The sequence below is a fragment of the Equus asinus genome, chromosome 4 (assembly GCF_041296235.1).
Source record: "Equus asinus isolate D_3611 breed Donkey chromosome 4, EquAss-T2T_v2, whole genome shotgun sequence".
Taxonomy (NCBI): Eukaryota; Metazoa; Chordata; class Mammalia; order Perissodactyla; family Equidae; genus Equus; species Equus asinus.
In genome coordinates, this window is record NC_091793.1 from 43330397 (window position 1) to 43356740 (window position 26344).

The 26344-nt window shown below is 39.9% G+C and overlaps 2 protein-coding genes across 5 annotated transcripts in view; one reads left to right on the top strand and one right to left on the bottom strand.

Annotated features, from left to right (window-relative positions):
* HCFC2 (host cell factor C2) overlaps positions 1-26344 on the top strand; it is a 77237-nt gene that overhangs the window by 43774 nt on the left and 7119 nt on the right. Inside the window, exon 16 of one of the 2 annotated variants that reach the window (XM_044746053.2) lies at positions 14326-15125. The exons of the other annotated variant lie outside the window; for it this stretch is intronic. Coding sequence (XP_044601988.1) covers positions 14326-14426 — 101 coding nt within the window. The 3' untranslated portion in view covers positions 14427-15125. Of the gene's footprint in view, positions 1-14325; positions 15126-26344 lie in introns of those variants that run through there. 2 annotated transcript variants of the gene reach the window in all.
* Positions 9128-25843, bottom strand: NFYB (nuclear transcription factor Y subunit beta). 3 transcript variants are annotated; one of them, XM_044746086.2, is made up of 8 exons: positions 25690-25843; positions 23045-23131; positions 16913-17006; positions 15122-15252; positions 12902-13099; positions 11538-11619; positions 10646-10725; positions 9128-10259 (listed from the first exon to the last, which is right to left on the bottom strand). In XM_044746086.2, the coding sequence occupies exons 2-8, from the start codon at positions 23048-23050 to the stop codon at positions 10227-10229; spliced, it is 624 nt and encodes a 207-aa protein (XP_044602021.1). In that variant the 5' UTR covers positions 23051-23131; positions 25690-25843; the 3' UTR covers positions 9128-10226. The 3 variants fall into 3 exon arrangements, with proteins under 3 accessions (XP_044602021.1, XP_014721284.1, XP_070363278.1); XM_014865798.3 differs by lacking the exon at positions 25690-25843 and adding an exon at positions 24878-24929; XM_070507177.1 differs by lacking the exons at positions 9128-10259; positions 10646-10725; positions 11538-11619; ... (1 more) ...; positions 15122-15252; positions 25690-25843 and adding an exon at positions 24878-25648 and having other exon boundaries at positions 16909-17006.

Consider the following 26344-nt stretch of genomic DNA (forward strand, 5'->3'; position numbering starts at 1 on the left):
TTCAAGATGGCACTGCCAGCCATGACCTTGGCAGACATGATTGCAAAATTATTATGACATTTGTGTGACCATCCTGGCACCTGTTATTGATCAATGTGGAGAAACAGTCAATAGCCAGCATGCACTTTTTGTCTGTTTGAATTACTTAACACATAAAAGCATTATTAGGAGAATGTGCCAAAGGGAATTTGTACTTTTAAAAGTCAACAGAATTTAGTAAACAGGCAGTGTCTTTGTCAGTTTCTTTTTGGATTTGCATCACCTATCATTTCCTTCTCTGCTTTATGCAAATAATTATATCCAGTAAACAAAGTAACCCGGTAACCAGAATCATGCCAGTGACCCTGAGCCAACTTGGCAGAGCAGTACTATCATACTGCCCTCCCTTTGGATCCTGACTCTGGGAAACTAGTTCATACTTCTGTGAGGAATAACCCATGCTCATTCCTTTTTTCGTATTATCATGTACTTCTTCCCCACCAGTTACGATAACGGGCTGATTTGCAGTGCACAGCAGTGGCTGAAATATGGGGAGATGTTCCCTCTCTTTGTTGATGAAATTATGTATTACGTAACCTTCTATCTTTTTTCTTTTAAAATATTTGTTGTGAAATAAATGAAGATCATGCATATACCCAACCTTTAGCTTACGAACTAGAACATTCTCAGATGCCTAAAATCCCCAATTTTCCTCTCTCCATACACACCACATGAGGTGAACATTATCTGGATTTTTAAATAATTCTTATATTTTTATTTATGGTTTTACCATCTATGTATGTATCCCTAATAATATGTTGTTTAGATTTACCTGCTTTTGAGCTTTTATGTAAATAGTATCATGCTGTATGTACTCTTCTGTGACTTTTTTCTGACATTGTTTTTGAGATTCCCATTCATGTTTATGCATGTAACCGTATTTCGTTTGTTTTCACTGCTGTATAGTATTCCATTATATGATTATACCACAGTTTGTTCTTCTGTTCATGGAGATTTGGATTGTTTTCAGTTTGGGGCTATTATGAATGATGCTGCTATGAACATTCTGCCAGTTACAATGTAAGCTCCGCGTGGGCAGGGATTTTGTCTGATTTGTCTGTTTAGATATTCACAATGTCTAGAACAATGCCTGACATGGTAGATGCTCAATAAATATCTGAGGACTGAATGAATTCTTGTACGTGTCTCCTGGTGCACGTGCACAAGAATTGCTCTAGGGCGGTTGTTTCAAAGTGTGATCCAGGGACCCTTGAGGGTCTGTGAGACCCTTTCAGGGGATCTGTGAGGACAAAACTATTTTCATAAGAATACTAAGACATTATTTGTCTTTTTTACTCTCATTTTTCATGAGTTTAAATATTTTTCAGATATATGATGACATCATCACTCTGACAGCTAGTCAAGTGTACACTTGCATATTTTTGTGTTTTGAGTATATTTTTATTTCTAATATAGTAAATATTGATAAACATAACCCACATGAACAACAGCAGTTTGAGGTCCTCAGTAATTTTTAAGGATGTAAAGAGGTTCTGAGAGCAAAAATTTGAGGACTGCTGCTCTGAGAGGCGGGTTTTATTTAGTCAAGCTGAACTGTTTTTATGAAGTATTTGTACCAGTTTCCACTCCCACTGGCAGTGGTTGAGTGTCACTGCTCCACATCTTAGTAAACATTTGGTCTTGACTGTCTTTTGTATTTGCCAATTGGATGTCTAATATATGGTGTCTTACTGTGGGTTTAATTTGCATTTCCCTGATTACTAATGCTATTGAGCATTTTTTAAATATATATAAACATGTTTCCTCTCCTGTGAAATAGCTATTCATGTCTTTTGCCCATTTTTCTGTTGGGTGTGTGTCTTTGTTCATTGATTCACGTGGTTTCTTTGTATATTCTGGATGCCAATCCTTTTTCAGTTAAACATATTGCCTATATCTTCTCCCAGTTTGTGTATTATCTTTTGTAATTGTGTTAAACTGTTGGTAGCTTGGAGAAAACTGCTATCTTTTCAATAATGAGTCTTCATAGCCAAAAATATTGTGTATCTCTCCATTTATGATCTTAATATCTCTCAATAAACTTTAATAATTTTTCTCCATAAAGTCCTTGACGTCTTATATTAGATTTCTTCCTAGGAGTTTTATATTTTTTAATGCTATGGTAAGTTTTTTAAAATTATGCTTTCTGTCCTAACTGGTTGTTGCTGATTATGGATATATTGTTACTATGTGCTGATTTTGGATCCAGCAACCATGCTAAATTTTTCTTAGTTCTAATAATGTATCTAGATGTTCTTTTGAATTTTTTTATATAATCATATCATCTGTAAATAGTGGTAGTTTTCTTCTTTTCTGATCCTTCTACCTTATTGGAAATTTCTTTCTACACTTCTGCACTGGCTAGAACCTGTAGTACAACGTTGAAAAGAACTGATAATGAACATCCTTGTCATAGCCTCAATTTAAAGAGAATGCTTTCAACCGTTTTTTTGTTTTTTTCCCATAAATGGCCTTTATCAGGTTAAGGAGATTCTCTCCTATTTCTAGTTTGCTAATAGTTTTGTTATGAATGGATGCTGAATATTATTGAATGCTTTTTTTCCCCCTCATCTATTTAAATGGTGGAATTGTTTTTTGTTGTTTTTTTTTAAAGATTTTATTTTTTTTATTTTTTTCCTTTTTCTCCCCAAAGCCCCCCAGTACACAGTTGTATATTCCTCGTTGTGGGTCCTTCTAGTTGTAGCATGTGGGACGCTGCCTCAGCATGGTTTGATGAGCAGTGCCATGTCCGTGCCCAGGATTCGAACCAACGAAACACTGGGCCGCCTGCAGCGGAGCGCACAGACTTAACCACTCGGCCACGGGGCCAGCCCCTGTTTTTTTTTTAAAGATTTTATTTTTTTCCTTTTTTCTCCCCAAAGCCCCCTGGTACATAGTTGTATATTCTTAGTTGTGGGTCCCTCTAGTTGTGGTATGTGGGATGCTGCCTCAGCGTGGCTCGACGAGCAGTGCCATGTCCGCGCCCAGGATTTGAACCGACAAAACACTGGGCCACCTGCAGTGGAGCGTGCGAACTTAACCACTGGGCCACGGGGCTGGCCCCATTGTTTTCTCTTTTAATGTTAATGTATTAAATTATGGTAGTTGACTTTTTAATATTGAACCAACCTTTAATTCCTAAGATAAATCCAACTTGGTGATAGTGAGTGTGTGTGTGTGTTTTAATATATTGCTGGACTCAATTTGCAAATATTGTTTAGGATTTTTGCTCCTATGTTCATGAATGAAATCAGCCTATAATACTCCTTTCATGTCCTGTCATTGTCTGCTTTGGGTTTCAAGCTTATACTAGCCCCATGAAATGAGTTTTTCAATTTTCTGGAAGAGTTTGAGATTGGAACTTGTCTTTAAAGCCCTCTGGTCATTAAGAAGATTTTTAACTATTTTTTCATGTCTTTAAAGGTTATAGGATCATTAGGATTTTATATTATTCTTGAGTCACTTTTGTTTAATAAATTTTTCTAGGGATTTCTTCATTTCATCTTAGTTTAAAATTTTTTTGTATCAAGTTATCCATATTATCTTTGTATCTTTTTCGTTTCCACATATCTGTACTTAAAACCTCTTCTCATTCCTGTTAGTTTTTGCCTTTTAAATTTTTTTCTTGATTAATCCTTCCAAAGTTTTGACTATTTAACCCATTAGTTATTTTAAAAGTGTATTTCCAAATGCCAGGGGTGTGTTATAGTTGTCTTAATCTTTATTTCTGATATCGTTCTGCCAGAGAATATGAGCCTGTAAGGTTTCAGTTTTCTGAAATTTGAGACTAGCTTTATGATTTATCATGTGATCAGTTTTTATACATGCTCCATTTATACTTGAAAAAAGTGTGTATTCCCCAATTGTTGAGTATAGTGTCCTTTAGATCAGATTTGTTAGTTGTGCTGTGCAGAGCTTCTCTTTACTGATTTACCTTATACTTGATTTCTTATTTCCTGAGGAGTCTCAAGATCTCATTATGATAAGTTCTTCAATTTCTCTTGAAGTTGTATTTGCTTTCTTTTTCTTTTGGCTTTATTATTAGATGCATACTAATTTAGAATCGCTTTAATCTTCCTTGGCGAATTGAACCTTTTATAATTATGTAGTGGCTCTCTCTCTGAATGCTTGTTGCTTTCATTTTGTTGCTGTTGTTACTCCAGCAATATTTTGGTCAGTCTTTATCTGAATATCTTAGATCTTTCTTTGGCGTTAGATATTTTGAGTTTGCAGAAGACACACTTAAAAGATAAGGCCAAAGAAAATCTCTTTTTAACTGAATGGTTTAGTACATTTATATTTATTGTGATTACAAATATAAGTTGGATTTATTTCTAGGTCCTCATCATAAACTGTCTTGTTTTTTTGTCCACTCCCTTCTTCCCTTATCTTTCATTTTCTTACTCTCTTTCCCGTCCTTTATTTTTGGGTTTTTATTTTCAATTATTACATTTTTCTCTCAAGAGTTCTATTTGGTTTTAAATCTGTTTGTTCTCTATGTAATCTTTTACTCTTTATTCATATCTTCCATGCTTCTATTCCTTTGCACATCATTAGCTTTTCCTGTGTTGATACCAAGAGTCTTTGTGGATGCTTCTACTGACTATTGTATAAATTGTGTTGTTTTTCACTCGTGGTGCCATTTTCCCTTGTTTTGTGATATTTTAAACTTATTTTCCTTGGAAAACAGGAATTATTTGAAGTATAACCAGAAATTGAGATCCTTGAGAGAATTTTCTCTGCCAGACACCCAGGGGCTACCAACCTGAGACCAGTTTAAATGATCAGCTTGAAGGTTCTGATTTCAGATCACAGACTTTGACAGCTGGCCTGTGATTATGAATTTGATGGTGGTGGTGATTTATTCCGCTCCACCCAGCACCAAAAGTGAGACAGGCAAGGTTCCTTGCTGCCCACCTCTCTGCGGCAGCCTTCCGAGACTCCAGTCTGGGTGAGCCTTAGGCTCTGGCCAGTCCCTCCTCTACTGTGGCTCAACAGAACCCTCAAAGCAGCAGCAGCCTTTGGTGCCAGCTTACCGCATAGGTTTCCTATTTGCACCACATATTTGGAGTTCTGCACATGACTTACTTTCATGTCAACTCAATGATACATTTTAAAAGATATATTATTTAATATTACTTTACATTGTTTCTTGTATTTTATTTATTCAGCATTTGGTTTTGTAAACCAGGAGTTATTGAGGGTATCTAGACTGCCTTACTCTTTGAAATGAAGTCTAAATTAAAATGTTTTACTTTTGCCCTTGATGTGAGTAGGAAACATGGTGATTTGTAGTCTATTCAGAATTCTAGGATGCCTGGTTCTCTCATTTGCATTGTCCTGCAAGAAAGCACTTTTATGGTATGGGGACTGCTACTTGCAAGGTTAGAAAGGTACAGAAGGAAGCCATTTTTAAAAGTTATAGTCTTCCTCCAGGGTCAGGAATGGCTGTTAGCCCAAATAGTACTCCTTTGTGTTCTTTGATTAGTGATTGCTTTGGTCTGAAAAAAGGATTTGGACTTGGTTTCTTATAAACCTAACATTGGGGACTATATGTGCATGAAAGAGCCTTTGGGGATTCTTCTTCTGGCTGAGAAGCACCGTCTGTTAGGACTAGTCTTTGCCCCGCAACTTGTTTTCAACCAATTATCCAGTCTTTAAGGTTCAGAAATGTCTTTCATTCAGATATACTCTGAAATTGAGTCCTGGAAAACAGGTGCAAAAGACACAAAACTTAGAGGACATGCTCTGAGGACACTTGAGAAAGACCTAAATTATACCTTAAAGAGGCAAAAGAGTTTATGCTGTAGTGTCAGAACTTTTTCATCTTGTATATTTTTGTGGAAGACGGAGGAATTACCTTTCATCTTGTAATTTCCACCCCTAAAACTAATACATGGCCATTAGTTTTCTACAGAAAGAGCCAGCACATATTTCACTGACTTTACTTGGCATGTGTGCCAGCATTAAACTTGGCAAAGGAGTTTTTGTAATACATTGACTTGCACAGGTATCTACTTATTATGCAGGGCAGCAGGAAATTGTCTTTGGAGTAAGGTCAGGGGAAGCTGTAACTGTAGTGTTCAGCAGGCTTACATCTTCAAAGATATGGTCAGAAGCCAGAGAAATGAATCCATCTCACTGCCATCTGTGACCCATGATTTGAAGGAATTCTGCCTTATGGTTCTAAAATCCTTAAAATTAGGTATAAAAAGAAACATATCTTGAAAGAAATATCTAAGGGCTACAGCAGCAGCCAGCATACAGGCTGTATTAGAAAACTACTCAGTTTTGGGTGGTGCTATTTTCTGTATTTGGTGATTAGTACAAAGTTTTTACAAAAGTTTTAAAGGCTTTCCTGATGAAGTTTAAGCTGAAACCTGAAGGATGAGTGGGACTTAGGCAAAGGGAGAAAAAGAATGTTCTAGGCAGAGAGAAGTCTACGTGTTTAAGGCCATGGCAGAGGGGTGGGAGGAGGCAAAGAACTTGGCACAAGGAGCCGAGAGATCAGGGGAGCTAGAGCCTTTGAAGCAGGAGGAAGCTCATCTTGGTGAGGTGAGCAAAGCAACATTTCCAGCCGTCAAAGAAACCATAATTAAAATGGAGTATTTTTCAGCCAGTATAGTACAGTTCCTTGAAAATCAAAGTTAGTAAGGCTGTTTCTATTTTTTACTCGTGGGCACACTATATGATTAATATGAGTTTAAAGTCAGTATATATAAATTATTACATAAATTAAAATATAAATTGTCTAATCAGGGAGACCAAAAATATGCATTTAAATAGACTAGCTTTTGGTAAAGATCTTAACCAATATCACTAATTTGAGTAACTCAAAAGTATTATCTGGGGCTGGCCCACTGGCATAGTGGTTAAGTTCATGTGCTCTGCTCTGGCGGCCTGGGGTTCACAGGTTTGGATCCCAGGGACAGACCTAGCACTGCTTGTGAAGCCATGCTGTGGCAGTGCCCCACATAAAATAGAGGAAGATTGGCAACAGATGTTAGCTCAGGGCCAGTCTTCCTCACACACAAAAAATTTAAAAAAAAAATTTTTTAAGTATTTTATCACTTGTAAAGCAACAAATATTGTTTTGGACTGTTGATAAAATAACTTTCCCTAAAAATATTTTTAAAAATAATTTTGCACTCCAAGATTTCATTCTTGGCAAACAGTAGAAACTTTTTTTCATTTTTCATGCCCAATTTTTATTGCTGTAGAAATCCTTTTAGTTGGGCCCCCATAACTATGCTCAATAGCGTTATTAAACGGAACTGATACTCTTTTAACCCAATAAGGCAATCCAGAGAACACACAATAAGGCATGGTTTTTGGTTTTTTTTTTTTGAGGAAGATTAGCCCTGAGCTAACATCTGCTCCCAATCCTCCTCTTTTTGCTGAGGAAGACTGGCCCTGAGCTAACATCTGTGCCCATCTTCCTCTACTTTATATGTGGGACGCCTACCATAGCACGGCTTGACAAGCGGTGCCATGTCTGCACCCAGGATCCAAACCAGCAAACCCTGGGCCACCAAAGCGGAATGTGCACACTTAACCACTGCACCACTGGGCTGGCCCCAAGGCATGTTTCTAAAGAAAGGAAAACACTGCCTAGCTATGACACTGTAGGAGGAAAAGAAATACAAATAGCTTAAAACATATCATCATCATACCCAAGTATGTGACATTAGGAAGACAGCATTAAAAAAAACTTCTCTCAGGACTAAAGCATCTCCATTATAATGAAATAGTGAGGGGACAGACAGAAACTACTAAATTCCCTTCTTCTATCCATGACTCAGTCACTGAAGCCCATTTCCCTCTTAGATACGCATTAAAGCAACATGTACAAAGCTATACATATTTTAAAAACACTTTCAGGTTAATGGAGGAGCTTATATATACTCAAGAAGTTCCAGGGGGAGGAAAACCTGACATTCAATTAAATGCAACACAGGCCAAATAAAAAGCCAGCACTACCTCTCACCTGTATCAAAGCTCAGGTCCCTGACCCAGGAAGAAGGCCAGTGTTCTTTCAGAGTGTGACGGCCATAGAGCCTCAAGTCCACCTGATTTTATACCTCCTCTCAAAGTTTCGGTCAGTACTACAACAAATTATTAAATTTAGAAATTTGTTTTGGTATATAGTGATATAAATTTTAAAGTTGTCTAATTCCTTTTTTATCTGATTCTTAAACATAACCCAATCTGTAATTTTAGAGAAAGAATCTGAACCAAAGACTAAGTGCTTTTATCAGTTATATAGTGACATACTGCCTGGATCAAACGGAAGATATTTAAAAACATACAAGTATCAAAAGCCCTAAAATTTTGCCTAAATTTTAACCCAACAACTCTACTTCTAATAATTTTAAGAAAACAGCCATGGATGTACACAAACAAGGTTAAAGTGTTGTTTATAACTGTGAAAAGACGGATATAATTAAAATGTCCAATGAGGGGATTAAATAAATTAGGGTTTGGCCATACAACAAAATAATAAACAAGTAAAAATAGAAGACTATGTAATGACCTGGCAAAGAGGTTCACAATATATTGTTAAGTGAAAAAAGCAGTTTACAAAACAGTATGCAAGTATGAGCCCATTTTTATAAAAATATACATATTAGCAAAGTAAAAGGACAAATGACATTTACCAAAATATTAACATTTGATTATTTCAACAAAATAGGTTGATGTTGATTTTGCTTAACCACTCCCCCACTTTTTATTTTTTGGCCTATTTAATTCTTTGTAATAAAGATTACTTTTTAAATGAGAGGGTGGTGAGGGAGTTATTAACCTCAGATTAGCCCAAATATGCCGCCAAAGGCTTCTTCTGGCAAAGTAAATATTTCTGTTCAGTTATATCTGGGAAATTGCTTCTACCTTATAAAGATGAGTGTCCTTCCAAGATGATGTTCTCTCAAACTCCCTTTTGGCAAACAATACAATAGCAATTGTTGATACCAAACAAACAACAAAACACTCAAGTTAATTATCATCACCAAAAAGAACAGATGAGAAAATACAAATCCTCACTTTAAAAAAGGAACCACCCAAGTACATACTACTAAATTATACAAAGTTACATAGTATCTAAGTTTAGTTTATTGCAAAGATCAAGACAGCACACTGGAAGTTGGTGACTTCTGTTTCACACCATTCATAGCACTCACTCTATTTTCCATAGTATTCACTCACTCATGCAAAAAAAGGTCGGAATACACAAAATGTCTGACGTTTCTTGGTTCCCAGAGTAATAGGAAACTTGACATTTCAATTAAAAAGGTAAAATGAGGACATTTACCATCAGACTATAAAATTCCTCTCCTGGAAGAGGATACTATAGTTTTTGAAGATATGCTTTGGAAAAATCATATACAAAATGAAAGGGGCACCATTTCAAGAGCACTAGAACTACATTCAACTTAAATGGATTCCAACACTCATAATTATGTAACTCATGAACAACTCTAGTCTTAACAAAAGCTCCAATAAACTAAAACTATCTTAACAGGCATAATGAACAGTGTAAACTGTTAATGGGCACCAAGTTTAATAGGGCAGACAATATTTGCTTCTGCATTCACACTTAATTCTTCAATTACATTTTTTAAAAAATGGTGCTGCTTAAGCTACGAATGTTTTACAAAAAAATTAGTTTTAATAAATATGGCAAATGCTAAAAATCTAGCTATGTTATCATGCAAGATATTATATAACCAAGACAAACTCAAATTTATAATAAAGGCAACTTGCATTCAAAATGAACTCTACCCTTATATTTTATTAAAAGGGCAAACATCATGAATTAACCCAGCTGCTTACTTGAATTACAAAAGTAACATGATTCAATATGAAAATAAGAAACTGTCTACAAATCTCTGACAGTAATAAATTGCAATATACAATGCATACAGGAGTCATACAGAGCAACAAACTCTTGTACAAAACAAAAATATTTTAATACCTTTAAAATCCAAATTTTTCTTTAAAATCATTCATGAAAAAGATTCTCAAGTCAGAATTAACACCTCAATTAGTCAAGCATCAGGAAGCTACATTACAGCTATTTAACATACAAAGAGACATCCTTTCACCAGTCATTTCCTTCTAAATGTCTCTGTTCCAGAATCATAGACTCTTTCGCTTCTCTACACTCCCCATTCGATCATTTCTTCAGATCATGAAAACTGAATTTGTTGAACACCAGAAATCTAAGATGAGAAAATTTAAATTGAGAAGAGTTAAAGAAAAATTAGTTTAAAAATAACATATGCGTACTATAAACATTCAATGAATAAAAACAATAAATGAACAATAAGTCTACTTCCCACCCCAATCTCCATTCTCTCTACCCAAGGAAGTTACTTTATTAATTTCTTGTGTATCTTTCTAGAAATCTACGAAATATGAACGTGTGTATAAATATATTTTTAACCATTAAGAGAATTCTACACACAGTTATATATTGTGAGAAAATAATTTTTAACAATCTTCAATCTGTCAGGTTCTTACTGTGTTGAAATTAACCACCTATGATAAAAATCAATGGATATAATCATTTTTTAAAATAATTTAAGATACAAAGAAGGTACTGTACCTGTTGATATGATGTTGTGTAAACCATAACATTTTGTTGTTGACCATCTGCAGTTATTAAGCCAGCTGGTAACTGGTTAGCTAAAAGACAAACGAAAGTTAAAGCGGGAAAAGAACTGCACCTACTTTCTTGGCCTGGACTTTAAAGGGGTGCCATGAATGTCTCACTACAATTCTGCCACTTATCATGTAATCTTGGGCAAAATCCAAACCCCCCCCATTTTCCATTTTAAAAAAAGCTTCCTAAAAAGCACATTTCTTCTGTTGTGTTTTTCAGTTTTCTCAATCTTCATTTCCCTGGAGTGTACTTTAGCTAATTACCCATGTACACAAATCTGCAGAAAGACTGGATGGAGATTCTGACCCATGGGTAGGCCTGCGCCGTAAGGCCTGGCTGGCAGCAACACTTACACAACTAAGCAGCATATATTTTACATAGGACAACTATAAAACACACATGTAAATTTTATATGAGAAATACAATCACCACAGACCTTTTATTTTACTGATATGACATGATACTCAATTTTTCAAAAAGAAACCTTCAGTTTAAATTTATTTAAATCACAAGACTTTATATTACAAACTACAATTCTCAATATTCCTACCTCATGTGAATCTTAAACCAAAACCCAGGGGCTATGGAAATCAGTCAGAACTACTGGTGAGAGATTATAATGTCTGCAGAATTAAAATTTCTACACTTATCCCTCATTGACTTTAAGTATGAGGGCATGACCTCGTGAGAACTATTCAAAATGCTGCTATGTCAAAATACTCAGTGCTGATATTCCAAGAGTACCACTACAGACATTTAGTATTAGTCACTCTAACAATCTACGTGACTCGTAAGAAGAACTCCAGGTGCACAGGTGCGTCATAGCCCCGCTTACTAAAGGCCTCCTCCGCCAGCTCTTCACTTAGTCCGTCCGTGGCTGTGACTGCCCCGCCAATTCCCTTCTCTCCCTTCATAGCCTGCGGAAGGAAAACAGAAAAGGTAACCCCTGGCATTCAAAAGAAACTGTTTTCTAAATGAGAAGGCGTACTTATTTCCTAAAATTAAGAGCTTCTATTATTATAAACACTACACAGCATATTTATTAACACTTCTGGTTAATGACATATGAAGAGGCCTTTCAAAATGCTAACATTTATATAAGCAGCAGTCATCACAAGACAGTTTTAGTAATGACCTAGAAAATCTAAAATATTTATGGGTAAAAATAAAAAATTATTCTAATTTCACACTACGTCAAAAGGAAAACAGAACTCACAGATGAAGCAGTCCGTAAAGTACTATAAATATTCAGCTTATAAATTTACTACAGATTATCAAGTTATTTAATTATATATACAGCTCTTAGCCAACTGGGCAGTACTGTAGAAAAGTTGAGAGTTTAAAATTCCTAAATCAAAATTGCAGTTTGGACCAAAGGCCTCTATGTTCCATCCAATCTAAGGTTCTGTGATGCTGAAGATTTGGAAAAGTACCGTGCAGAATTTACACACTGTCTTCCTACTTTAATCATTCCATGCAGGTATCACTAATTTAATGGTATTCTAACACTAAAGATACTAAGAAAATATTTTGAAAGCAATCTGAATCTGACAGTCAGGTTGGAGTGTGGAAATAAATACGCTGATCTTAACTCATTTTCACAAAATTCACACCACAGGCAAAGATAAACCAAAGAGGAAATGCAGAAGAATTCAATCAGTAATAAGAAAGGGGTATAGTTAGAATTCCCTCTTTTTTATCCAAAAGGCCCCAAGTTTTGAGATGCTGCCTCTTTTAAATTAGTAACAATCACAGCATGCATTAACATTACTGCATGCTCAGTATATGCCAAGCATATATGCAGTTCAGAGATTATTGCACGTAGTCCTCTCGATAGTTCTATGAGGTAGGTACTATTATTAGCCTCAATTTACAGACCAGGAATCCAAGTACTTAAATAATCTGCCCAGCGTCACAGAGTTCACATGTGGTGGAGCTGGAATTCAGGCGCGAGGTGGTCTGAATCCAGAGTCCACACTCTTAATCATTATCTAACTATGCCGTCATTAGTAATAAAAGAAAAAAAAAAAAAGAAAAGGCTTACTATTCAAGTACAGTAATAAACTGATTACACACTACTTCTGAGAAATGTTATGTGATTTGCTATAAAATTAATTTTTAAACAAATAATACATTTAAAATGTTACTGAATAGTGTACCTTATTTTCTTAAAAGCATAATGGAAGACATTTTACTTACCTCTCTGAATTTCTGAAGGTATAACTTTAGAGGTTCTACGTAACTGTCAAAGCCTAAGGTAGACATGGCAAAGAGAATATCTTCTCCATTGATTGTCTTCCGTTTCTCTTGATGGCATCTTTCACTTGCTTCAGATGTTATAAAGCTGATGAACTCACTCACACATTCTTGAACGCATTCTTTGGCATCTTTTGCAATCTGAAGAAAGAATTATAGGTAAATTTGCAGGGAATATAATCATCACCTTCCTAACAACCTGCAGAAGTAAAAGGCTGTTCACAAGAATACAGATTTCAGTTTTCAGTTTATGACTGTTAACCTTTAATGTTTGAAATATATACCGATAACATTAACACAATTTGTGCTAACAAAATTCTAACCCTCAGAGTTAGAATAAAAACTTGAGGGGCTGGCCCAGTGGCGCAGCAGTTAAGTGCGCACGTTCTGCTTCTCGGTGGCCCAGGGTTCACTGGTTCGGATCCCGGCTGTGGACAGGGCACCGCTTGGCAAGCATGCTGTGGCAGGCATCCTACATATAAAGTAGAGGAAGATGGGCACGGATGTTAGCTCAGGGCCAGTCTTCCTCAACAAAAAGAGGAGGATTGGCAGCAGTTAGCTCAGGGCTAATCTTCCTCAAAAATAAATTAATTAATTAAATTTAATAAAAAACTTGAGTCAAGTTAGAGAAGCCTTGACAACTATTCACAGAAAACAGACAGAATTGGTATAAAAGCAACCACTGGATGTCCCTACCATCTCATAAAGGTGAAAACTCTTACTAAGCAAGTGCCCCAAGAAAATCATGCATGTAGTGTACTGCGAGCTGCAGATTGAGTGAGCTACCACTTCACTGCCCTAGCGCTTCCATGAATAAGGACACCAGAAAGCTTTTTTAGACAACACCGAGTTCACGTAAGGCTTTTGAGGGAGTAAAATAATGACATCTGATGACGTTTTTACTACTGGACATAAAAAGTGTCAGGGACAGGCTTTGAGTTTATTAAAAAGCCTACCTAAAGAAGCACACACCTGCCACCTCATTATAACACAATTCTTCTCTTAAGGGTCTAGGGTTTCAAAGTGAGGCTCTAACAGATTAAATCATGCAATTCCAAAGCCACCTCTCAAAATCCTTCCTGAAACATACTGCCTTTCACCTCCCTGCCTATTTTACAGCCTGGAGAAAAGGAAACAAGAGTTCACGTAATAAATGCAGTCAAGCAAGATAATATAGCGCGAGCTTGATACTGAACTTTAGATTTTCTAGTAGCTATGTTAAAAAAGAAAAAAGAAACAGGTGAAATTAATTTTAATAATATAGTTTATCCAAAATGTCATTTAAACACAGAATCAATTTAAAGACTGAGATATTTTCTTTTCTCATACTAAGTCTTCAAAATCTGGTTTATGTTTTACATTTACAGCACATCTCAATTCAGACTCGCCACATTTCAAGTGTTCAGTCACCACCTGTGGCTGCGGCTGCGGCAGTGGACAGCGCAGGCCTAACCTATTTCAGCAATAATCGGCAGTTGTGCTTTTTTCCCCTTAAAACATAAGGAGGACCTCTCAAATCGGAACTTCTAGGCTTGGTGATGTATTTAATAATATATTTATTTATAAGCTTTATTACTTTCACAAGTACTTTATAAGCTACAATAAAATGACAGAAAAGTTTATTATGTGATATAAAATTTAAAGCGTGAATTTTATTTTAGACCAAGTGATGAGCTGAGTGACAATGAGTTTTTAAAAGGTGTTCTAACAAGACAAAACGATCTTGTAAAAAAATACCAGTTGAATTTAAATGTACATTAATATCTATAATTATATAAAAAGCTGTTTCCAAATATACGGATTTTTTAAAATCCTTACAACATCCATCAGTACAATATGACCCAGTTTTGCTGCAACATTATAGAAATTACATCATCATAAGCACAAACCTGATAGTTCTGACAATACACCTATTTTCAAATGCATCTATTTTATCTGCTTCCAATAAGTGGAGGAGTGGGGAGCATTTGGGGACATGACAGAACAAAGAAATGGAACACTGTTCAGTAACTAAGTATGCAGAATTGAAGGAAATATTTGATTTGCTGAAAGGCTGAATGACTGAAATAGCTAACTATTCATGAACTATGTATTCATGTAGTTTTACAATCCCCCCACCCCTCGCCCCACAAAAAACCGAGTTAAATTTCTCCTCTGCGTTACCTTTCCTGTTTGAGGTATGGCATTTTTCATTATCCTTGCCACATTTGCAATCGGAAGATATATGTCTTGTTCTCTGAAACTTTCTTTTGAACCATTTGTGTCTTCATGATCATTCATACTGTCCTCAGTATCTAAAGAAATAAAAAATAAGTTAGGTTTAAAGTTTCTCATAATTTTTACTTCAAGATAGACAAGGCTATCTCAAATGATCTAGAAGAGCCGTTCTGGTTCATTCCCCAATCCTTTTTAGGGATTAGGATAGCAGTTCTTTTCACAAGTTCCTCAGGGCCAGAACTAAGCCTACTCATTTAACAATTTCAAACCCACTGCCTAGGGAAGACTTTTAGCCTCAACTCTGCCTACTAAAATCCTACCTACTCACTCTCCAAAATGCTCAGAACATCTCCACAGCATCTGCACACGTGATCTCTCCTTTCACAAAGGTTCAGAAGTGCCTCTTTGAGTCTCTCCTCTGGCACACTTTATATTTCTTTTTATTTCTCATTACCTCTACTAGATTTTTGCTACCCGAGGCCAGGGATCAGATTTGTGTCCTTCCTAGGACTTGGCAGATCACCTTCCAAAGAAGAGGTGCTCATGAATATATGCTGCATGACTTAGCTATGAAACCTACAGACCGTCACCTATGGCTCTTTGAATACTGCTATATTAAGAGGTTATGTTTATCCAGAGCCAAGTTTATATAGAAAGGACAAACTGGACCTGAATATTACTGACCCAGTTGGATTATTACCAATGTAGTAATATTTTTGAACAAAGCTATAATAGTGATTCAATATTCTTACAAAAAGTGAGTTTTCAAATTATACTGATGTAGATAAAACTGAAGCTTTCACATAACCAATAATATCCTTTTAGGACTAAATGCAGTATCTTGTAAGTAAACTTTCCACTCTTTATATATATGAAATAAGAAAGGAACTTAAGCTGATTCAATTTACATTTTTATGTGTTTAAAATGATGTTATCAGGGGCTGGCCCAGCGGTGTAGTGGTTAACTTCACCCACTCCACTTCCATGGCGGGCGTAGACCAATACACTGCTCATCAAGCCATGCAGAGGTGGCATCCCAAATACAAAACAGAAGAAGACTGGCACAGATGTTAGCTCAGTGACAATCTTCCTCAAGCAAAAAGAGGAAGACTGGCAAGAGATGTTAGCTCAGGGCAATCTTCACAAAAAAACCACAAAACCCCAAAAAAGATGTTATCAAAATTAACTTGTTTATCTATTGTAGGATGAAATAACTAATTGCCCCCTTCCAATTGTCTTCTACAAAAATACATCTTGATGTTTTTTAATCTTACAAATCAGAATGCCAGAAAAGTAAATTATTTCTGATAGGCCAACGTAATACTGCTATTCTAATACCTGACATAGTTCAAACTTAATATTGAATGAAAAACAAAAATAAATCTTTCATAGGTACTAGAAATATAATAGCTAGCAACTCACCCTCTAAAGAACTATTTTATTTACTGTATCAATTGAACAAGAATTTGCCATATTTAGTACTCAAAAAGGAAATCAACAACAAATTTGTAAAGAAACTGTACCAGTTTTAAATAGGCAAACTTCTATAGAATTCTTTTCTAGAACTGATCATTCTTTTGAAAACTATTTCTACTACAAACAGCATGGTACAGCTTTAGACCGTCACTGAACTGTGACACAAGACGGCCCATTTTCCTGTAAAGACAAAACCAACCTATAATATCACATTACTAAAATTTCCACTTGTGAATTGGTTTCTAATGGTGGCTCTCTTACCATCATGAGGCTGTATAACGTAATGACTTCCTCCGATGTAGTCTGCAGAAATTCCTAGTTGAGAAGCATCTGTCGTAGAACTGTCACCATCCATCTATGAGGAAAAACAGGTTTTTAATACTCTTCAATAAAACGTGTCTAAAAACATAACACATTCCATGCTCATAAACTGTCACAGGGTGGGTCAATCACATTTTTCATAGTGTTAACCTTACTAAAAGAAAACATTTCTGTTTCTTGATTCAGAAACTTTTTGATAATTGGCCAACTATTCAGGAGTCCCCTATCCATCCCCTGCAGGATGGATATCCTTATCTTATGATAAGCATAAGACCAACAGGGAAACAAAACAAGGAAATGAATCTAAAACATACACCTCTTTGTTTCCAACTGCATAACCCTCAGCTATACCATAGGCAACGCTGACTTACAGCCTACTTTACCCCTAGAATGACAAGCAGTCGCCCAGAAAGCATCTCTATTCACCACTTCAGCTCTCCTGCGGAAGCCTGATAGCCCTGGGCAAACCCTGCTGCTCTGGCTGCACACCTTCTTTGTGGTCTCACAGAAGTTCCACAACAGACAATGTCTTGGTCCAAACTGTTGTTTGGTATAAGAAGCATATGGATTCCTTGTGCAATTCTGTATCCATGCAACCCAAAAATGCACACACATTTTGAACCAACCCATCTTCTCTAATTCTAGTCAAAGGTTAGTTTTCTTTCTTCACTTCCCCTCAAATGTCTGATTCTTTAAAGAAAAAAGAAAAGTAGGGGTCAGGAGATTAGAGATCTGCATATAAAGACAGGAAAAGTATAACCACAGACAAGAGTGAGATTAAAGGGACTATTTGAAAAGAAGCCTGCTTAATTCATTTTGCTCAGAGCTAAAAGAATTCTAAGAGGGAAAAATTGGGAAAAAACTGAACCATAAGCCCTCAACTGGCTCCATTCCATTTCACCAACATGGCAAATCCTGGAAGTCTTTCTGCTTTACAAATAATGCTATTCAAAACAGTAAGCTGACTGTGGTATCTAATTTAATTGTAGACACAGATACATTTCCAAAATGTATACAGCTGTTTTAAGGGGGCAGAGAATAGAATTCATCTACCTTTAATAATTTGTGAAAGTACAGAGTACCTATTTATTGATCTTTTTGGTGGCAAACAACAGTCAGCGCTGATTCTGACTCTCCTACTGAAAACAAGCATCCCTACTAACTAAATGTATTTCTCTATAAAATGGAAATAACCATATGGCCTTCCCCACCCTAAATGGCTATAATATAAAGGAATGTGAAACATTACCCAAATACAAAATGCTATTTTGATCCTAAAATGCTAACAAGATAGTAGGAGAGTAGTCTTTAATAGATAATGATGATGGCTTTATTAGCCATGAAAGAAAGCTCAGTTAGGATAGCTGTGAACTGACTAGTTTTTACAATGCCCCAAGGGAGATCAAGGTGCCGGAGACAGGACCAGAGTGGTTGTTTCAGAACCTACAAGTGGAAACAAATCTTGGGGAGAGGGGCAGGGCAGTAACAGAAATTCTTTGCTAAATGCATGGCCACAGGATACCATGAGTCTTTTTAAATTAGCTGATGAGGACACTGTTCAAATAACCAGGATCTGGGAGATTAATTAATTTATAAATCTAACATTAAAAAGTCTTAAAGGCAAAAAGTTTCAATCCCATTATCTTGTCATGCACTGGGATTAGCAGCAAGATTGTCATTGGATTAATAGCATTAGCCTCTAAACCTCAGTCTTCTAAAAAATACTTCTAGAAGTCTGCCAGAGTTGTCAGAATTACAGAGTACAGAAAGCTGCTAGGGCCCGTGTCTGGCATGCAGTGTACTCCGGAGATGTTAGATCTCATCCTCCCTCCTTTGAAGATGAGCCGCACATCAGTGGCTCAGCTGCATGCGTCTCTCGTTCTGCAAATTTTAGCTTTTCCGTCATTCCACCACACCTTCTGTCTTCCTGTCCTCCATCTTTCTACCATGAAAATCCTGCCCGATTCTTTAATCTCAGTGTTCGCCCATCCTCCGGACAACTTTCCGGATTTACCGCACTCAGCAAGCCAAAAATTAGTGTTCCCTTCTGAATCCCCAAGGCACTTAGTACCTTCCGTTCAACAAATTAGCCTCATCTTTGATAATTACAATATGCTAGCCACTCTCCTATGGATATAAGAAATGAGGGGGAAAACTTGCTAGATATATCCCAAAGGTTTTTTCCTAGGTCTAAAACTTCCTATCAAAATTTACAAAACGGGTTATAGATTCTAAGTAAGCTAATCAACAAATATTTACTGAGTAAACACTTAGTACTTATCAGGCCCGTGCTGTGTACTAGGGATGAAGCAGTCAACACCACAGACAAGGTCTCTGTCCTCATCTTGCAGAGAAGACAAATATTATGTAAACTCGGGGCAGGAGGAAGGCATGGGGAGCGTAGTCTGCTAGTACTTCCAAGTCACAAGTAAAGACTTCTCAGTACAAGAGGAGCACTCAGTAAATGTTACACATAGCTATTAAATAATTAGAAATAATTAACTAATTGTTAGTACCAAGTACTAAGGAAACAAAGATGTTTTGTTATATGCTTTGGGAGTTCATTCCAAAGGGACCTCACTAGTCTGAGGAGTCACGGAAGGCTGTCTTAGGAAATAACATTTCAACTGAGACTGAAAGATGAATTGGAATCAGTTAGGCAAAGAAAGACAGGAAAAGTGTTCCAGGCAAAGGAAATAGGGAACTCTCGTAGTGGTGGAGTGCAAGGAGCTAATCGAAGAAGAGTTTTAGCAGAAGAGTGCCAGTCAGATTTCTTTTTTAAAAGATCACTCTGGCTACACTGCAGTGTAGAAAATGACCTGGAGGGAAGCCTTGAGGGGGCAGAGACCAAGAAGGACCACATGCTGCAGTAAGGGCATGAAGGCAGGCCAGCTGATGATCCTTGCCAGCATGCGGTCCAGGAGCAAGAGGGGCAGAGACTCAAGAGTGTGTGAGGAGGCAGAATCAACAGACTTGGGAACCGACTGAACGAGAGATGGAGGAAGGACCAAGGATAATGCTGGGATTCCTACCCCCGGGGAGACAGATGGTTGTCACTGCAGAGAAAGGGAAAGGAAGGGACAGCAGGGTCGCGCAATGCTGAGAGCCTAGCTGAAGCTGGTGCCCATGAATGTGCACTATGTCCAGTTGGGACACTTACAGGCTGGTGTAAGAGCACAGAAGCTCAAGTGCTGGATTCCATCCAGACAACAAAGAGGAGCAACAGGACAACAAGGGAGTGGGTGAAATGAAGAATCAGAGATCAAAGGGGACTCATCAATATGGCCAAAGAGGAGTTAAATCCCATTAAATTCATTTTACTGACTAACTATTTAGCTGAACTGATGACACTGATCTCTAAACTACTGTGTGAGATAAATGGTCAGCTGGTTAAGCTAATAAATCTTTATTCTACTATTTTTTCATGTAGCAGTATTTAAACTATACTAATAATTTGTTGCACAAATGCAGTACAGAGTGCCTTCTTTAATATGTTTAACATTTACCGAACACTTTCTAAATATCTCACACAAGCTCACGCCCCTGTGAAGCAGGTGAGAAAGCTGAGGTTGCATGAGGCTGATGACTTGCCAAACGGGACAAAGTAAATGGGACTGAAATCCAGAGTCCCAGATGCCAAGCACTTTACACTACTTGTTCTTGAGTTTTTCCTTTGGTCTTAGGCCTAAATCTTTTATTTGCCCCCTCTCAATGCTAAGTCTACTGACTGCAGATTGAAAACATTTGAAGGTTTCTTCAAATGTTGGCTTCTCCAACAAGGACAATATTTGTGAAACAGTAAGAAATCCACCCTGGTTTCGGGGTCGTTTCTCCAGGAGGCAGTGATGGGGCACTGGCTCTGAGGACAGACCACCTGGGTTTAAAGCTGGGCTCCCGCTCACTAGCCCTATGTCTTTACTCACCATCTTCTTTGTGCTTCAGCTTCCCCATTTTTAACGTGGGGTTGTAATGACAAGTGGAGTTATTGTATAAGAAAGCACTTAGCAAATAGCATGATACATAACAAGACCTCAACGAATGTAACCTAGTATTGTTAGTATCCCTTCAAATACAGTTCTCACCATTCTTCCAAGCCATCAAAGGTTTTCTCTCTCACATCACCCCTTTTACCTGTTCCCTGGATCTCATTCCTTTTTATCTCTTTGAGAGTAGGAAATAATACAAAGATTCCTCATCTCTAATATATCTTCAGTCCTCCTTACCAGCGTCCTCACTCTTCCTTAAACATGCTTAGACTCTCTCATTAAACACACAGAAGTGCATTTAGACATATAAAACCTTAATTCTACTCCATACCCTTGTCTGGCTCTCATTGTCACCCTGACAGTCCTTACATAGCTCTTCATTCCTATTTAAACTCCTTGACACATGCTTTTCCACCTGATACTAAACCATTCTTAGAAGTTGCCCGTGATCTTGCCTTCATCCTACTGGACTGTATTTTGTAGTGCTGGGCACTGCTGACCCCACATTTATGCCTGGAATTCTCTTCTCCCTTGAGTTCCAAAGCAATATTCTTTCCTGGTTTATTCTTTTCTCCTCATCTCCTAATTATTATTTTTATCCAAGGTTACTGTTTTCTCTCTCTTCCCTACTCTCTTAACGAACTCACTAAATATCACTTCTATGCTCATGAATCCTAAATCTACAACCATATCCTGCCTGCCACTCAAGCAAGCCACAACTATAACACGTCTGATCCCCCATCACTGCAAACTTCAGCTACTGGGAAAGGAGACTCCTCTTCCCCATCCCCTGCAAGGAGGCAGTGGACGAGAGCTCCTGATCTCCTTTACAACTGTTGCAATTCTATTCGTAATACCCCCTGCCACTCTTCCAGGCTAGCTGTGTCAGTGTCATCTCCTTCAAGCTCTACCTAATCTGTTACCACTTTTAAAATGACTTCTGCATATGCCCTGCCTTTTCTATTTCCACCAGGTTACTACCCAACCCACCTAGGCACGTTTTAAGAATAATCTCACTAAGTAGCCAGCCCGGTGGCGCAGCGGTTAAGTGCGCACGTTCTGCTTCAGCGGCCCAGGGTTTGCGGCTTCGGATCCCGGGTGCGGACATGGCACCACTTGGCAAAACTCATGCTGTGGTAGGCGTCCCACATATAAAGTAGAGGAAGATGGGCACGGATGTTAGCTCAGGGTTGATCTTCCTTAAAAAGAAAGACTAATCTCGCTAAAACGCTGCTTCTCTAGCTCTTGAACCTATGATGGTTCTAAAAGTCTTCAGCATCAAATCCAAACTGAGTTTTCATGGCTTTCCATGAATGGATCCCCTACTTAACCCAACTAAATGTGTTTTCAACTCTATCTTCAGGGCTGATAAAAATCTCGGTGCTACAATGTGCCCTACTTAGGGATCCCCGGGTACAGTTCTTTTATTTTAGGAGTGAGCCCATCATGGCTCAAGGAGGTTGTGACACGCCTGAGGTCACAGATATAGTAGCAGATCCAGGACTAAGTATCCAGACAGGCCGAGTGGTATCTCTTAGCTAGGTTATCTGGGGAGACCCTCACTTGGACGACGCAGGTCTATTCCCCATCCCCTACACATAAGTCACTCATCCCTACCTTGAGGCTTTTGCTTTTGGTGAGCCCTCCTCCCATCCACACCCCACTCATCCTTCAAGGCCCAGACGTAGGTCTACAGGCTCCTCCATGACACTCCCACCTGCCCAGGCCCACCACACCTCTCTTCACGCGTGCTACCCTCAGAACCAGCATCTTCCGTTCCACAAGGAACTGTCTTCTAATTATTCAACTCAACTAAAGCCCTGCCAGCTTAACAGCCAGCCTCTTGAGAGCTGGGACAAGCTTTGTACCCTGTCCATTCTACAGCACTTAGGGGCCCACAGGAAACACTCAATACACGCAAGTCACTAAAAGGAAGGGAGCAACAGGAATGAGGAGAGGTACTGTCTGTCCACACTTAGAAAGCGCTCATTCCACCAGGAATCTCCAATATAAAGCAGTTATCATTTTGTTTCTGGCTAATTACTGTTCAAATCTAATTAACAACCAAATGGTAAAATATACTCACTGTCATGAAATACTGTCAGACTCGTGTTGTCAGTAGTGTTCAAGAACACCTGTCTAAAAACGTGTCTAATCTTTGCCCAATTTCGACCTAGAAGATAAACAAACATCTATTAGTAGTAAAAACATAACCTACAGGCTTTCTTCCCAGTAAAATTTTTAAAAGCATGTATAATTTTACCTATTATTCACTGGAGTGCATGGATATAAAATGGTGCAAAAACAGGCACCTAATAAATGTTTGTTAAATTGGAAGATATTTTTTGGAGAACTTACAAAAAAGTTAACTCCATGAGAGGGAGGGATCGCTTTTCTAACATAACCTTGAATTTACTCATGTTCATCATAAATATTCATCACAACACACCAATTATATAATATCCAAGAGACCAAAAATTACACGTCTAAACTACTTAAAATATTAACACCCAACACACAAATACTCTACTTATCAACTTAATTTTTGGTGATGGTTTTCCTAATGTTTTAGAGATTTAGGGTTCCAAAGCTCAAAAGGGGAGAATTTATCTCAGAATATAATGGTTTTAAATTAAGTATCTCAGATTTTTCCAGAAAGATGCATGTTGCCCAGAGAACATACAGAGGACACCACCACAATCAATTAAGACATTCATTCATCATTTTAAACACCACCATTTTGGAATAAAATTGCATCTGAATAGCACTTCATTCTTACTGTAAAGCATAAATAGCTGAATAAATTGGTATCAATTACAATGTTACAGTCTTCATTTCTCATTAGCTCTTTTCCTTTTTTCAAGTGAAACAAACTGGGAGGGGGACAAAAATATATCCTTTCAAGGTTAATTTTAAAGGAAGAAAAAATACTGATACACACTCAAGCATGAATTCTAGTAAACAGCAGAAAAAACTGAAGTCACTGAATTCAGTTTTTAAAATGCCATCACTAGGGTCCAGGCAGCAAAGACTGGCTGCCAATGTCTCCTCTGCTATAATCTTAAAAACAATTTTTTAAACACTGTCCTCTTTCCAACCCCAAAGCTGCCCAGAATATTCCTTCTTTGTAGCTAGGAGTGTTATTTTTTTATGGCTGTCTTTGGAAAAAAATCCTCAGAACACTTAAAATATAGGAACTATATATATATTTATGTATTTTGCTGGGGGGGGTGACACCCCACCACAATTACTCACCCAAATAGTTGTCGGTACATATTTAGATTCAGTATTTTAAAGAAAACACTATCACCTCATATGGTATATATTTTCTTAAAGGCAGGTTATGATATATGTGAAAGCTCAAGGGAATGCATACATCTGTTTAATGTTTGAAGAAATGCAAATCTGTATCCGAGAAAAGCAGCAGACCCCTCCTCCACCCTCCATTCTTTGGCATCAACAACCAGAGTTTTGCATCAATATGATCCTTAAATTAAGCTACAGGAGCAGTGCGGGGAAGACATAATTGCCTTTTAAGGAATTCTGGTTAAACTTTCCACACTCTACAAATAAAACCCCTATTTATTAATGCCACTCATATTGATCCGTTTACCTCATCACTTTATGTTGCTGATCAGTTTCTAGACTAACAGCCCAAACCACCCCAGTGATTCGTGTGGCACGAACCACGGAACTGTCGAGTCCGTGCGGGTTAGGAGGATGCTATTTTTTTTAAAGGTCGCACGCTACCTAACCTTGTTTCAATTATCTTGCTCTAGTACTCTGGGCGAGATTACGACTTGGGGGTGCTCTGTAATTCTTTGTTCTCGGAGACTACTGCTCCCGAGGCCCGGCACATCCTCCCCGCCTCCCACCTAAGACTAAAACCTTAGCCCAGCCCGAAAGGCTGCCTTCCCACCTTCGGGGCAAGTCCAGGGACCGCAAGCCGCCAGATGGCTGCATTCTTTACGTGGAAGCCAGACCGCGGGGACACCGCATCCGTGCCTTCCTCCCGGGGACCTCGCTTCCTCCCCACGAAGGTGCGCGGGCTGCCCGGCCCCACGGCCCGCCGCCGACCTGTCAGTCCCGCCCGTGCGGCGCGGACGCCCCCGGCGCGCATCCCCCCGGCTCGCCCGGCCCCGGGCCCGGGCCCGCGCACAACGCCGCCCGCCCGCCGCGCGGCGCCCGGGGTGCCGGGCAGACAAAGCGGCGCGGCCCGCCATGCCCCCGCGGGCGGCCGGCCGGGCGGAGGGGGGCGCTCCCCGGGGGGCCGCGCGGCGGCCAGGGGCCCGGCCGGGGGTCCGAGCCGCGGCCCCCGCCCCCCGCCGGCGCCCCGCACAAAATGGAGCCGGCCGGGCGCCGCCGAGAGCGCGGCCCGCCGCTGCGCCGGCGCCCCCCTCCCGGCCCCGGGCCCGGGCTCGGCGGCCTGGCCCGCGGCCCGCCGCTCCTCGGCCCGCGCACAAAGAGCCGCGCCGCGGCCCGCGCCCGTTCCCCGGCCGGGCCGCCGCAGCAGCGGCCTCGCAGGCGCCGGCCGGCCGCAGCCCCGGCCCCGGGCCCGGGCCGGAGGGAGGCGAGAGGCGGGCGGCGGGCGGCGGGCGGCGGGCGGGAGCCGAGTGTCCCCGGCCGCGGCGGCGTTGGCGGCGGGGACGGCGCCGGGAGGAGACGGACATTTCATTCGAGCTAAAGTGGAGTCGGTTTAGGAGCGATCATTGGCCGAAGCGAGACACAAACCTCCAATGCAGCCCTGGTTGGCTCCCGTCTCCAATCGGCTGTTTGGTTGGACAGAAAATGGCTGCGAAGGAACCAGTCCCAGCGCGGAGCTCCGCTTCCAGGACTCGGGCTCCCCTCCCTCCGCCGCGGGCCGCTTCCCTCGGCGCGACACCCTCCCTCCGCGCCTCCCGCGCGCCCGCCCGCCCGCCGGGCCCCGCCCCCGCCCCCGCCCCGCCCCCGCCCCCGCCCCGCCCCCGCCGGGCCCCGCCCCGCCCGCGCCGAGCGGCCGCCGTGCGCGGGTCTGCAGAGCGGGCTGCGGCGGCGGCGGCGGGCGGGGTCCCCGAGGCCGGGGAGGTCTGTGCGGGCTTCCTTCCCACGGTGTTTCCCCCGCGCCTCTGCGCAGCGCGATTGCTCAGGCCTCCCTCTCTTTTCAGTGCCCTCCCTCCCCCACGTGGAAGTGTCTCCCCGCCCGAGCGCAGCTGCCCGCGCCTGGGTTGTTAGGAAGGGGAAACCAAGGGCAGAAGCCGCCGGGCAGAAGCAGGGCGACACCCGAGCCACGGGGTGGATTTGCACGGCGGTTACCCCCTGGAACGCCTTCAGCACCTCGTGTTTTCCTTGTGTCTCTGCTAATGCTGCCAAAGGCACAGCCCTCCCTCGCGCTGGGTCACTGAGCTCG

Coding starts and splice junctions, on each gene's coding strand:
- NFYB (XM_070507177.1), bottom strand. CDS start 25,633: ATGAAATGTCCGTCTCCTCCCGGCGCCGTCCCCGCCGCCAACGCCGCC. Junction 23,132..24,877: donor TCCCTGGACTTGCCCCGAAG/GTGGGAAGGCAG, acceptor TTTATCTTCTAG/GTCGAAATTGGGCAAAGATT.